We start from the raw sequence: 15151 nt of genomic DNA, 5'->3' as shown, positions 1-15151 counted from the left end.
CCAGGGCACTACCAGAGCACTACCAGAGTACCTCCAGGGTACTACCAGAGCACTGCCAGAGCACTACCAGAGCACTACCAGGGTACATCCAGGGTACTACCAGGGTACTACCAGAGCACTGCCAGAGCACTACCAGAGCACTACCAGGGTACATCCAGGGTACTACCAGGGCACTACCAGAGCACTACCAGGGTACATCCAGGGTACTGCCAGAGCACTACCAGGGTACATCCAGGGTACTACCAGGGCATTACCAGAGTACTACCAGGGTACTACCAGGGCACTACCAGAGCACTACCAGGGTACATCCATGGTACTACCAGAGTACTACCAGAGCACTACCAGGGTACATCCAGGGTACTACCAGGGCACTACCAGAGCACTACCAGGGTACATCCAGGGTACTACCAGAGCACTGCCAGAGCACTACCAGAGCACTACCAGGGTACATCCAGGGTACTACCAGGGTACTACCAGAGCACTGCCAGAGCACTGCCAGAGCACTACCAGAGCACTACCAGGGTACATCCAGGGTACTACCAGGGCACTACCAGAGCACTACCAGGGTACATCCAGGGTACTGCCAGAGCACTACCAGGGTACATCCAGGGTACTACCAGGGCATTACCAGAGTACTACCAGGGTACTACCAGGGCACTACCAGAGCACTACCAGGGTACATCCATGGTACTACCAGAGTACTACCAGAGCACTACCAGGGTACATCCAGGGTACTACCAGGGCACTACCAGAGCACTACCAGGGTACATCCAGGGTACTACCAGGGCACTACCAGAGCACTACCAGGGTACATCCAGGGTACTACCAGAGCACTGCCAGAGCACTACCAGAGCACTACCAGGGTACATCCAGGGTACTACCAGAGCACTACCAGAGCACTACCAGGGTACATCCAGGGTACTACCAGGGCACTACCAGAGTACTACCAGGGCACTACCAGAGTACTACCAGGGCACTACCAGAGTACTACCATGGTACTACCAGGGCACTACCAGAGTACTACCAGGGCACTACCAGGGCACTGCCAGAGCACTGCCAGAGCACTACCAGAGCACTACCAGGGTACATCCAGGGTACTACCAGGGTACTACCAGAGCACTGCCAGAGCACTACCAGAGCACTACCAGGGTACATCCAGGGTACTTCCAGGGCACTACCAGAGCACTACCAGGGTACATCCAGGGTACTGCCAGAGCACTACCAGGGTACATCCAGGGTACTACCAGGGCATTACCAGAGTACTACCAGGGTACTACCAGGGCACTACCAGAGCACTACCAGGGTACATCCACGGTACTACTAGAGTACTACCAGAGCACTACCAGGGTACATCCAGGGTACTACCAGGGCACTACCAGAGCACTACCAGGGTACATCCATGGTACTACCAGAGTACTACCAGAGCACTACCAGGGTACATCCATGGTACTACCAGAGCACTACCAGGGTACATCCAGGGTACTACCAGAGCACTGCCAGAGCACTACCAGAGCACTACCAGGGTACATCCAGGGTACTACCAGAGCACTGCCAGAGCACTACCAGGGTACATCCAGGGTACTACCAGAGCACTGCCAGAGCACTACCAGGGTACATCCAGGGTACTACCAGGGCACTACCAGAGCACTACCAGGGTACATCCAGGGTACTACCAGAGCACTGCCAGAGCACTACCAGGGTACATCCAGGGTACTACCAGGGCACTACCAGAGTACTACCAGGGCACTACCAGAGTACTACCAGGGCACTACCAGAGTACTACCATGGTACTACCAGGGTACTACCAGAGTACTACCAGGGCACTACCAGGGCACTGCCAGAGCACTGCCAGAGTACTACCAGGGCACTGCCAGACTACTACCAGGGCACTGCCAGACTACTACCAGGGTACTGCCAGAGTACTACCGGGGTACTACCAGGGCACTACCAGAGCACTACCAGGGCACTGCCAGAGCACTGCCAGGGCACTACCAGAGTACTACCAGGGCACTGCCAGAGTACTGCCAGGGCACTACCAGAGCACTACCAGGGCACTCCCAGAGCACTGCCAGGGCACTGCCAGAGTACTACCGGGGCACTACCAGGGTACTACCAGAGCACTACCAGAGCACTGCCAGGGTACTACCAGAGCATTGCCAGGGCACTACCGGGGTACTACCAGGGCACTACCAGGGTACTACCAGAGCACTACCAGAGCACTACCAGGGTACTACCAGAGCACTACCAGGGTACTACCAGAGCACTACCAGAGCACTACCAGGGTACTACCAGAGCATTGCCAGAGCACTACCAGGGTACTACCAGGTAGCAATGACTGATCCAACATCTATTCAATAATCTCTAGGGTCCATGTTCAGCTCCTGTCTCAGGCTCCTCTCCTGGGTCATGGGACCCATTACTCATCCTGCTGCTGGTTGATGCATTTCTTTGATCCCTTTAGTTCTGTTCATTTAAGAAAAATAATAATCCATGGATTAACTGCACTTCACCTAAAGCTGATAACCACCTACAGAAATTGTAATCTGCTAATTATTATTATAATATTAATAATAGAACTTTATTGATCTTACAATGGAGTAATTCCCTCTGCATTTAACCCCTCCCCCTGAGGAGCAGTGGGCAGCCATTGTGCGGCGCCCAGGGAGCAGTGTGGGGTTAAGGGTCTTGCTCAGGGACCCAGAATGGAGGCTGTGGGAGTGAAGAGTAAGTTCTATGCCCGGACTACTAGGCCGCCCCTCCCCTTATGAGAAATAAATGATCTACTGTTAGCTGCCGGGTTTAAAGGGACCCTGTTTACCACTGAGCCGAGCCCCTCTCTGTCAGTCTGATCTGGGTTCGCTTCGTCTCTGCCGTCTTCCTGCTTTTCTTATGCTTCTTTTTCTTTTCAGCTGAAGGTCTTAAACCCAGAAAAGCCCGGCTCTGAAGTAAATTTTCGCAAGCTGCTGCTAAACCGGTGCCAGAAGGAGTTTGAGAAGGACAAAGATGATGATGAGATCTTTGAGAAGAAGCAGAAGGAACTGGAAGCTGCCTCTGGGGTAAAGTTTGGTTCTGAACAGGAAGTCTTTGCTGTCATGGTTTCTGATCTTCATCCTAAGGCTCCGCTCTGTCTCTGCTAGGAGGAGGTGAAGCAGCGGCTGCGAGAGGAGCTGGAGGAGGCCAAAGACAAAGCCAGGCGGCGCTCCCTGGGCAACATTAAGTTCATTGGGGAGCTTTTCAAACTCAAAATGCTCACTGAGGTGATCATGCACGACTGCATCGTAAAGCTGCTCAATAACCATGACGAGGAGTCTCTGGAATGCCTCTGCAGACTGCTGTCCACCATCGGCAAGGACCTGGACTTTGAGAAGGCCAAGGTAGCAGAACCACACAGAACGTTCACTGAGGTGAGCTGGGGAGCAGAAGCTAACTGAACCTCTGTCCACTTTAGCCTCGGATGGACCAGTACTTCAACCAGATGGAGAAAATTATCAAGGAGCGGAAGACCACCTCCAGGATCCGTTTCATGCTGCAGGATGTGCTGGACCTCCGACGGGTAAATCTCTTTAGACATGCTTGATTCAAACAGATCTCAGAAGGAGAAGGAACTGTTAGATGTTGTCCCTGGAGAAGCGGCGCCAGTCTCTAACCGTTGAGATGCAGCGCCAGTCTCTAGCCCTGGAGAAGCGCCGCTGGTCTCTAACCGTTGAGATGCGGCGCCAGTCTCTAGCCCTGGAGAAGCGCCGCCGGTCTCTAACCGTTGAGATGCGGCGCCAGTCTCTAGCCCTGGAGAAGCGCCGCCGGTCTCTAACCGTTGAGATGCGGCGCCAGTCTCTAGCCCTGGAGAAGCGGCGCCAGTCTCTAACCGTTGAGATGCAGCGCTAGTCTCTAGCCCTGGAGAAGCGCCGCCGGTCTCTAACCGTTGAGATGCGCCGCCAGTCTCTAGCCCTGGAGAAGCGCCGCCGGTCTCTAACCGTTGAGATGCAGCGCCAGTCTCTAACCCTGGAGAAGCGCCGCCGGTCTCTAACCGTTGAGATGCAGCGCCAGTCTCTAGCCCTGGAGAAGCGCCGCCGGTCTCTAACCGTTGAGATGCGGCGCCAGTCTCTAGCCCTGGAGAAGCGCCGCCGGTCTCTAACCGTTGAGATGCGGCGCCAGTCTCTAGCCCTGGAGAAGCGCCGCCGGTCTCTAACCGTTGAGATGCAGCGCCAGTCTCTAGCCCTGGAGAAGCGCCGCCGGTCTCTAACCGTTGAGATGCGCCGCCAGTCTCTAGCCCTGGAGAAGCGCCGCCGGTCTCTAACCGTTGAGATGCGGCGCCAGTCTCTAGCCCTGGAGAAGCGGCGCCAGTCTCTAACCGTTGAGATGCAGCGCCAGTCTCTAGCCCTGGAGAAGCGCCGCCGGTCTCTAACCGTTGAGATGCGGCGCCAGTCTCTAACCCTGGAGAAGCGCCGCCGGTCTCTAGCCCTGGAGAAGCGCCGCCGGTCTCTAGCCGTGGTGAAGCGGCGCCGGTCTCTAGCCGTGGTGAAGCGGCACCGGTCTCTAGCCGTGGCGAAGCGGCGCCGGTCTCTAGCCGTGGCGAAGCGGCGTCGGTCTCTAGCCGTTGGGAATCGCCGCCGGTGTCTAGCCGTTCAGAAGCGCCGCCGGTCTCTAGCCATGGCGAAGCGGCTAGCTGTGGCGAAGTGCTGCCGGTCTCTAGCCTTGGAGAAGCGCCGCCGGTCTCTAGCCCTGGAGAACCGCCGCCGGTCTCTAGCCGTTGAGAAGCGGCGCCGTTCTCTAGCCGTTGAGAAGCTCCGCCTGTCTCTAGCCCTGGAGAACCGCCGCCGGTCTCTAACCGTGGAGAAGCGGCGCCGGTCTCTAACCGTGTAGAAGCGGCGCCGGTCTCTAGCCGTGGAGAAGTGGCGCCGGTCTTTAACCATGGAGAAGCGGCGGCGGTCTCTAGCCTTGGAGAAGCGGCGCCGGTCTCTAGCCTTGGAGGACCGCCGCCGGTCTCTAGCCCTGGAGAAGCGGCGCCTGTCTCTAGCCCTGGAGAAGAGGCGCCTGTCTCTAGCCGTGGAGAAGAGGCGCCGGTCTCTAGTCGTGGAGAAGCGCCGCCGGTCTCAACCCCTGAGAAGTGCCACCGATCCGCAGGTTTCTAGTCCTGGAGAAACGCCGCCAAACCGCCTGTTTCTAGCTCTGGAGAAGCGGCGCCGGTCTCTAGCCCTGGAGAATCTGCGCCGTTCTCTAGTCCTGGAAACCAGCTGGTTCCACCTCGTTATCCAGTCCCTCAGGTTCCTAGAAATGTTAGGAGGTTTTCAAAGTTCTTTGGGTTAAAACGGTACCAAACGGCTCCAGCCCCGGACCACCAACCCGTGGTTCAGCTGCACCCTGTACTGACAGGCTCTGGATGCTGGTCCCATTGACCCGTCCAGCTCACAGTGGTTCCTCTTCATCACTGTGGGCTTTCAGCGGAGAGTCATAATGGATCGTTCCCTTCCCTCCTAGAACAACTGGGTTCCCCGGAGAGGCGACCAGGGCCCCAAGACCATTGACCAGATCCACAAGGAGGCGGAGATGGAGGAGCATCGAGAGCAGCTGAAGGTCCAGCAGGCCCTCATCTCCAGGAAGGAGTCCGGAGGCCGAATGGGAGACAGAGGCCCTGGAGGTCGCGGTGGCCCTCACACCCCGGGGCGCGGCGCCCCCATCCAGGACGAGGGCTGGAACACCATCCCCATTTCCAAGAACCGGCCCATCGACACGTCCCGCCTCAGTAAAATCACCAAGGTAAGGCCAGACCCTCAACCAGAGGTTCCTGTCCTCCAACCCGCTTCTATCAGAACTTCCTCTCTTTCAGACCCCTGTGCTGGACTTCAACAATCAGCTGCTGGCCCCCGGGGGTAAAGGCACCTGGGGGAGCTGGGGGAAGGGCAGCAGTGGTGGCACCAGTACAAAACCTTCAGAACCTGGTAGGTTGTCCTCTTTGTGTGTCTGCTGCTTTGATGGACATGAAGCTGAGGCTCCTCTGTGGTTCTGGTTCCTCTGCAGGCCCCGAGTCCGGAACCCGTCCCACCACCAGCACTCTGAACAGGTTCTCCGCCTTGCAGCAGCCTTCGTCCTCAGCGTTTGACTCGGAGAGGAGAGCTCCTCAGAGGTGAGGCGCCGTGCTGTCAGTACTTTCTCAGTGGACCGGGCTGGTTCTATGATCCTCTCTTTATCGTGACCCGACAGGAACAGCTCCAGTATAGAGCGCGGCGACCGCTTCGACCGAGGCGGCGACCGTTTTGACCGGCGGGACGATCGCAACCGGGTCCAGGTCACAAAACGTAGCTTCAGTCGCGAGAAGGAGGAACGGAGCCGTGAGAGAGAGCAGCGCGGAACGGCCGACCCGGTTCGCCGGGTGGCCAGCGTGACCGAAGAACGTGAGAGAGGCATTGCCGAGCGGCCAAGGAGCAAGGAGCAAGGTGGTCGTGAGGGGTGGAGCTAAGATCAGGTTCTGGTTCTAATGTTTCTGGTTCTAACGGTTCTCCTCTGACCCGCCTCCAGCCAAGCAGCAGGCGGTCTCTCCTCCTCCGCCCACACCGGCACTGACGGTGGAGGAGCTGGAGAAGAAGTCAACGGCCATCATTGAGGAGTACCTCCACATCAACGACATGAAGGTACCGCAGCGGGTCCTAAAAGGGGTCCTGACCGCTGTCCGTGGTCCTGGTAGCTCAGTCCCCTCTGAGGCAGTCCGCTTTGTGTCCAACAGGAAGCCCTGCAGTGCGTACGGGAGCTACAGAGCCCGGAGCTGCTCTTCGTGTTCGTGCGAAGCGGCCTGGAGTCGACGCTAGAGCGCAGCACCATTGCCAGGGAGCACATGGGCCAACTGCTGCACCAGCTCATCAGAACCGGCATCCTGCCGACCCAGCAGTACTTTAAAGGGTTCGTCTGCGGCCGCTCAGGGTAAAGGCCACCATCAGCATGTTGTGAATGTTTTAATGGTGGAAGGTTCCTGCAGGTTCCAGGAGATCCTGGAGGTGGCAGAGGACATGGCCATAGACATCCCCCACATCTTCCTGTATCTGGCAGAGCTGATCGCCCCCATGCTGCATGATGGCGGCATCCCCATGGGACCGCTGTTCAGGTGACCCGCCTTAGAGCTCACCTCGCCTTTCTGCTGGGTCGGCTCCAGTGTTCTGATGTTCTGCTGCCCTCCTCAGGGAGATCTCCAAGCCTCTGATCCCTCTGGGCAAAGTTGGAGTCCTGATAGCCCACATCCTCACTCTGCTGTGCAAAGAAATGGTGAGAGCTACGGATCTGAAAGCGTTGGTTTGTCAGAGCCAGAACCAGACTCTCATCATGCATTCTGATCCAACCAGAGCCATAAAAAGGCTGGCACCATGTGGAGAGAGGCGGGGCTTAGCTGGACAGACTTCCTTCCTGAAGACGTGGACTTCAACAAGTTTGTGACGGAAAAGGTTAGTCCTCTAATGTCGGCCTAGAAGGTTCTGGACCAGAAGGACCCACCTGCTCATGGTTTTCCTGCTAACAGGAACTGAAATATGTCAGACGTAGGTTCAGCCGGTACCTAATGATGAGCAGGTCTCTCATGGTCTTCCTGAGCTGAAGGTGGTTCTTCTGGGGTTGAGCTGTACTCAGCTTGGGGTCTTCTTCTCTCCTCAGAACGTTGAGTTCACTCTGGGCGAAGGGTCAGAGAAGAGCAGGAAGGAGATGAGTCCTGCAGAGCTGAGCAAGCAGCTGGTCAGGCTTCTTCAGGACCAGGCAGACAACGAGAGGATTTTTGACTGGATCGAGGTCAGTAGTCCGAACGGTTCTGCTGGTCTGAAACTCTGGGTTCTGTAGGGTTTGATGCTCTGAAGGATGCACCACTCCACCGCCTAACTCTCCCTGTCATTCCTCTGGGGGGAACGTTCCTGTTTGCAGGCCAACCTGGACGAGCAGCAGATGTCGTCTAACGCGTTTATCCGAACCCTGATGACCTGCGTCTGTCAGTCGGCCATAATCTGTGAGTACTTTGCTGTTGGTTAGACTGGATCCAGTCCTGAACAGGCCAATGAGACTATTGCCTCTGCAGGTGAGACCCCGTACAAGGTAGACGGTGAGGTGATCAAGCAGAGGGCCAAGCTGCTGCAGAGGTACCTGAAGGACGAGCAGAAGGAGCTCCAGGCTCTGTACGGCCTGCAGGCCCTGATGGTGCAGATGGAGCAGCCTGCCAGTAAGCTCCTCAGATCAGCCTCCATCACTGCCACACATCTAGGCTCCCAGAAACCACCCACAGGTTCTATGAGATAAATGTCCTGGACTAACTGGACCACCTGGACTTACTGGACCACCTGGACTAACTGGACCACCTGGGCCAACTGGACCACCTGGACTAACTGGACCACCTGGACTCACTGGACCACCTGGGCCAACTAGACCACCCGGACTAACTGGACCACCTGGACTTACTGGACCACCTGGACTAACTGGACTACCTGGACCACCTGGACTAACTGGACCACCTGGACTAACTAGACCACCTGGACTACCTGGACCACCTGGACTAACTGGACCACCTGGACTTACTGGACCACCTGGACTACCTGGACCACCTGGACTAACTGGACCACCTGGACTAACTAGACCACCTGGACTACCTAGACCACCTGGACTAACTAGACCACCTGGACTACCTGGACCACCTGGACTAACTGGACCACCTGGACTAACTAGACTACCTGGACTACCTGGACCACCTGGACTACCTGGACCACCTGGACTAACTGGACCACCTGGACTAACTAGACCACCTGGACTACCTGGACCACCTGGACTAACCGGACCACCTGGACTTACTGGACCACCTGGACTACCTGGACCACCTGGACTAACTGGACCACCTGGACTAACTAGACCACCTGGACTACCTAGACCACCTGGACTAACTAGACCACCTGGACTACCTGGACCACCTGGACTAACTGGACCACCTGGACTAACTAGACTACCTGGACTACCTGGACCACCTGGACTACCTGGACCACCTGGACTAACTGGACCACCTGGGCTAACTAGACCACCTGGACTAACTAGACCACCTGGACTACCTGGACCACCTGGACTAACTAGACCACCTGGACTAACTAGACCACCTGGACTACCTGGACCACCTGGACTAACTAGACCACCTGGACTAACTGGACCACCTGGGCCAACTGGACCACCTGGACTAATTAGACCACCTGGACTACCTGGACCACCTGGACTACCTGGACCACCTGGGCCAACTAGACCAACTGGGCCAACTAGACCACCTGGACTAACTGGACCACCTGGGCCAACTGGACCACCTGGACTAACTGGACCAACTGGACTCACTGGACCACCTGGGCCAACTAGACCACCTGGACTAACTGGACCACCTGGGCCAACTAGACCACCTGGACTAACTGGACTCACTGGACCACCTGGACTAACTGGACCACCTGGACTAACTGGACCACCTGGACTTACTGGACCAACTGGACCACCTGGGCCAACTAGACCACCTGGACTAACTGGACCACCTGGACTAACTGGACCACCTGGACTAACTGGACCACCTGGACTTACTGGACCACCTGGGCCAACTGGACTACCTGGACCATCTGGACTCACTGGACCACCTGGACTAACTAGACCACCTGGACTCACTGGACCATCTGGACTCACTGGACCAACTGGACTTACTGGACCACCTAGGCCAACTGGACCACCTGGACTCACTGGACCATCTGGACTCACTGGACCACCTGGACTAACTAGACCACCTGGACTCACTGGACCATCTGGACTCACTGGACCAACTGGACTTACTGGACCACCTAGGCCAACTGGACCACCTGGACTCACTGGACCAACTGGACTCACTGGACCACCTGGACTAACTAGACCACCTGGACTAACTGGACCACCTGGGCCAACTAGACCACCTGGACTAACTAGACCACCTGGACTACCTGGACCACCTGGACTAACTAGACCACCTGGACTACCTGGACCACCTGGACTAACTGGACCACCTGAACTAACTAGACCACCTGGACTACCTGGACCACCTGGACTAACTAGACCACCTGGACTACCTGGACCACCTGGACTAACTGGACCACCTGGACTAACTAGACCACCTGGACTACCTGGACCACCTGGACTAACTGGACCACCTGGGCTAACTAGACCACCTGGACTAACTAGACCACCTGGATCTTCTTGGACCACCTGGACTAACTAGACCACCTGGACTAACTAGACCACCTGGACTACCTGGACCACCTGGACTAACTAGACCACCTGGACTAACTGGACCACCTGGGCCAACTGGACCACCTGGACTAATTAGACCACCTGGACTACCTGGACCACCTGGGCCAACTAGACCAACTGGGCCAACTAGACCACCTGGACTAACTGGACCACCTGGGCCAACTGGACCACCTGGACTAACTGGACCAACTGGACCACCTGGACTAACTGGACCACCTGGACTAACTGGACCACCTGGGCCAACTGGACCACCTGGACTAACTAGACCACCTGGACTAACTGGACCACCTGGGCCAACTGGACCACCTGGACTAATTAGACCACCTGGACTACCTGGACCACCTGGACTACCTGGACCACCTGGGCCAACTAGACCAACTGGGCCAACTGGACCACCTGGACTAACTGGACCAACTGGACCACCTGGACTAACTAGACCACCTGGACTAACTGGACCACCTTGACTAACTAGACCACCTGGACTAACTGGCCTCTGCCTACTAGACTTAGACTCAGCTTTATTAATCTCCTGGGATTACTCCTTCAGAGAGATTCTGGTTCAATTAGCACATATAGAGAACAAAATGCAAGATGCCATTAAAGATAAAAATACTGAATACTGTTAAATTAGGAGAAATGATCCACGCAGGAAATAAATGGAGATAATGTTTATTAAACCATCACCTCCTGACCCTTAGCTGACCCTCAGCTAGCCATGACCCTTAGCTGACCCTCAGCTAGCCATGACCCTGAGCTGACCCTCAGCTAGCCATGACCCTTAGCTGACCCTCAGCTAGCCATGAGTCTGAGCTGACCCTCAGCTAGCCATGACCCTGAGCTGACCCTCAGCTAGCCATGACCCTTAGCTGACCCTCAGCTAGCCATGACCCTTAGCTGACCCTCAGCTAGCCATGACCCTGAGCTGACCCGCAGCTAGCAATGACCCTGAGCTGACCCTCAGCTAGCAATGACCCTGAGCTGACCCGCAGCTAGCAATGACCCTGAGCTGACCCTCAGCTAACCATGACCCTGAGCTGACCCTCAGCTAGCCATGACCCTGAGCTGACCCGCAGCTAGCCATGACCTTTAGCTGACCCTAAGCTAGCCATGACCCTTAGCTGACCCGCAGCTAGCCATGACCTTTAGCTGACCCTAAGCTAGCCATGACCCTTAGCTGACCCGCAGCTAGCAATGACCCTTAGCTGACCCTCAGCTAGCCATGACCCTGAGCTGACCCGCAGCTAGCCATGACCTTTAGCTGACCCTAAGCTAGCCATGACCCTTAGCTGACCCGCAGCTAGCCATGACCTTTAGCTGACCCTAAGCTAGCCATGACCTTTAGCTGACCCTCAGCTAGCCATGACCCTTAGCTGACCCTCAGCTAGCCATGACCCTGAGCTGACCCGCAGCTAGCAATGACCCTGAGCTGACCCTCAGCTAGCAATGACCCTGAGCTGACCCGCAGCTAGCAATGACCCTGAGCTGACCCTCAGCTAACCATGACCCTGAGCTGACCCTCAGCTAGCCATGACCCTGAGCTGACCCGCAGCTAGCCATGACCTTTAGCTGACCCTCAGCTAGCCATGACCCTTAGCTGACCCGCAGCTAGCCATGACCTTTAGCTGACCCTAAGCTAGCCATGACCCTTAGCTGACCCGCAGCTAGCCATGACCCTTAGCTGACCCTCAGCTAGCCATGACCCTGAGCTGACCCGCAGCTAGCCATGACCTTTAGCTGACCCTAAGCTAGCCATGACCTTTAGCTGACCCTCAGCTAGCCATGACCCTTAGCTGACCCTAAGCTAGCCATGACCTTTAGCTGACCCTCAGCTAGCCATGACCCTTACCTGACCCTCAGCTAGCCATGACCCTTAGCTGACCCTAAGCTAGCCATGACCCTGAGCTGACCCGCAGCTAGCCATGACCTTTAGCTGACCCTAAGCTAGCCATGACCCTTAGCTGACCCTCAGCTAGCCATGACCCTTAGCTGACCCTCAGCTAGCCATGACCCTGAGCTGACCCGCAGCTAGCCATGACCTTTAGCTGACCCTAAGCTAGCCATGACCCTTAGCTGACCCTCAGCTAGCCATGACCCTTAGCTGACCCTCAGCTAGCCATGACCCTTAGCTGACCCGCAGCTAGCCATGACCCTTAGCTGACCCGCAGCTAGCCATGACCCTTAGCTGACCCGCAGCTGGCCATGACCTTTAGCTGACCCTCAGCTAGCCATGACCCTTAGCTGACCCGCAGCTGGCCATGACCTTTAGCTGACCCTCAGCTAGCCATGACCCTTAGCTGACCCGCAGCTAGCCATGACCTTAAGCTGACCCTCAGCTAGCCATGACCCTTAGCTGACCCTCAGCTAGCCATGACCCTTAGCTGACCCGCAGCTAGCCATGACCCTTAGCTGACCCGCAGCTAGCCATGACCCTTTGCTGACCCGCAGCTAGCCATGACCTTTAGCTGACCCTCAGCTAGCCATGACCCTTAGCTGACCCTCAGCTAGGCATGACCCTTAGCTGACCCTCAGCTAGCCATGACCCTTAGCTGACCCTCAGCTAGCCATGACCCTGAGCTGACCCGCAGCTAGCCATGACCCTTAGCTGACCCTCAGCTAGCCATGACCCTGAGCTGACCCGCAGCTAGCCATGACCCTGAGCTGACCCTCAGCTATCAGAGGGAAAGGGCTGAGGACAGGAACACACCACACCTTTCAGATCAAGCCATGACAGTTTTTCCTTCTGCAAACAGAAGCTTGGTGGTTTACTGGTTGACTCAGCTTAGCCTCGCTCTGAACGTTTGCCTCTGTCGTCCATCAGATCTGCTGCGGATGTTCTTCGACACGCTTTATGACGAGGACGTGATCAAAGAGGAGGCCTTCTACAAGTGGGAGTCCAGCAAAGACCCCGCCGAGCAGCAGGGAAAAGGCGTGGCCCTCAAGTCCGTCACTGCTTTCTTCACGTGGCTCCGCGAAGCAGAGGAGGAATCCGACAACAGCTAGGAGAACCTGGAGGAACCTGAAGCCTGGCGTGGAGGCTGGGAAGGAGAGCCTGAACCTGGAAGCTCCTTCAAATGGGACAGATTGTATTTTGGATTCAAACTTTCAGATGTTTTCTTGGTTCCTTTTGTTTTTTTGTGGTTTCTAGTTTTCACCCTTGGCAGCAGAATGTCTGATGAGAACTACAGGATTAGAGAAGCTAAGATGGAGATGCTGCTGCTGCGAAGTTTGTTTGCGTTTGCTCAGCGCAGCGCAGCGACACTAAAGGCGCCATCCAGCGCTGCCACGTCTATTTTTAATGATGGCTGAGCTGCATGATGAGCTTCTTTAAAAGAGGAGCAGCTGAGTTTCTGACTGGAAAAACTTTTATAAGAAAATAATAAAACTACAAAGAGGAACACCGAGGGCGTTTTTCCGTTTCAGACACGGCTGTGACCTTTGGCCTCTGAAGGATGACGCCGCCGCGTCGCCCTGAAGCAAAGTGGACTGTAAACCTTCAGCGTTGGTTTTAAAAAGAAACATGTATTTTAAAACCAAGTTTAGCTGCAGATCCTTCAGTGGATCTAAGGGAGAGTCGTGTAAATAGCAGATGGAGCCTCACTTCTCCTGTATTTATAGTTTCTCTCCTCAGAAGGTGCACCCATTGATTACAGTTTAATTGAAAATGTGTAAATACTTTTGCTTTACTTTATTAAAAAGGTATTTAATTAAAGAAACTTGATGATTTAGATTGAGAGAAACGGCTGAAAGTGACCAGGAGCAGCGGACCTCCGTCACACGCTTCCTTCTTTCACGCAGGTGAGTTTGAAGACGTTCCCAAACCTCCAGTCCGGCTTCAGGATCCGTCTTTTTACCAGACATGTCCAAAGTTCCCACATTCTACAGAAAGACGGCAGAAAGAACCTATTAACTCCTCAGAGGCAGGAAGTACAGCTTCTACAAAGCAAAATCGACTTTTTTTCATTAAATAATAGAAAATAACTGATATATTGAAGCTTTAAGCACAGAAAGGCTAATTTGATGCTCTATACCTGATTCTGCTCATGGTGGAGAATCCTGCTTCACAGCAGCAGGTTGAGCCAAACATCCTCTAAATGTGCAGGGTCATCTTTGAGCACGCCATTTCACTTTTCTTTCACCAGTTCACCGCAGTTCTTCCAGCAGTCCACACTTTCTCTGCTCTCTTTTTCTCATGGTCTTCTCCTTCTTTCCCATCGCCCGGCTTGCCACAGGTTTGCCTGCTGTGTCTAAAAGTAGCAGCAGCAGCAACCCAGACTGACAGCTCATTGGCTCATTTGGATCACGTGCAGCCTGGAGCCGGACGCTCCCCAGGGCTTTACCGTATTAACTGGAGAAGAGGAGCAGGTGAAATTAGACACTGTCATCAGACAACATGCGGTAATTTATAAATGTTTTAAATCAGGTTGGGTCCAGATTAACCAGCAGGTGGGTCTGGATCCGGATCGCGGTCCGCTAATCCGTGACCTCTGGACTAGAATATTTCAGCCGAACATCAGTCAGGGCCTGAACGTCAGGAAAGAAAAGTTTACTCCAGAGTTTTACAGACAACCAGAGAAAAACACCTGAGAAATTAACTAATAGCCTTCATGTTTACATCTCAGTGTTTCAGGTTTCTCTAAATTAATCCAGTTTAATCTGGATTTAATCCACCGAGGCTTTCAGCTCATTTCCCAGTTTTTGACTTTTGACAACTTTTATTGTCATGTTGTATATAAAATGTCTTTTAGTTCAGCTTTCAGACAGTAAATGAACATTTTCATTCATAAAGTGCAGCAGTGATCAAATGCAAACAGTGGGAGGAAAAACATGGAACAAAAATCAATGATGTGGAATTTCAGAGCTTTGCGAAAACAAACATCTATGATAGAAAAATGCA

At 54.8% G+C, this 15151-nt stretch overlaps 1 protein-coding gene across 2 annotated transcripts in view; it reads left to right on the top strand.

Moving 5' to 3' along the window:
* LOC119775220 (eukaryotic translation initiation factor 4 gamma 1-like) overlaps positions 1-13966 on the top strand; it is a 43079-nt gene extending 29113 nt beyond the window's left edge. For both annotated transcript variants that reach the window (XM_038273119.1, XM_038273118.1), the window contains 16 exons: positions 2910-3056; positions 3138-3374; positions 3449-3553; positions 5476-5754; positions 5825-5936; positions 6016-6121; positions 6199-6431; positions 6514-6626; positions 6719-6891; positions 6968-7093; positions 7170-7251; positions 7329-7427; positions 7633-7764; positions 7894-7975; positions 8045-8185; positions 13076-13966. In XM_038273119.1, the coding sequence (XP_038129047.1) occupies positions 2910-3056; positions 3138-3374; positions 3449-3553; positions 5476-5754; positions 5825-5936; positions 6016-6121; positions 6199-6431; positions 6514-6626; positions 6719-6891; positions 6968-7093; positions 7170-7251; positions 7329-7427; positions 7633-7764; positions 7894-7975; positions 8045-8185; positions 13076-13257 (2349 nt within the window). In that variant the 3' untranslated portion in view covers positions 13258-13966. The remainder of the gene's footprint in view (positions 1-2909; positions 3057-3137; positions 3375-3448; positions 3554-5475; positions 5755-5824; positions 5937-6015; positions 6122-6198; positions 6432-6513; positions 6627-6718; positions 6892-6967; positions 7094-7169; positions 7252-7328; positions 7428-7632; positions 7765-7893; positions 7976-8044; positions 8186-13075) is intronic.
* The last annotated feature ends 1185 nt before the right edge of the window (positions 13967-15151 follow it).

Source organism: Cyprinodon tularosa, unplaced genomic scaffold (genome assembly GCF_016077235.1).
Source record: "Cyprinodon tularosa strain WSP-4 unplaced genomic scaffold, ASM1607723v1 ctg859, whole genome shotgun sequence".
Taxonomy (NCBI): Eukaryota; Metazoa; Chordata; class Actinopteri; order Cyprinodontiformes; family Cyprinodontidae; genus Cyprinodon; species Cyprinodon tularosa.
This window is presented reverse-complemented; position numbering and strand designations above follow the sequence as displayed.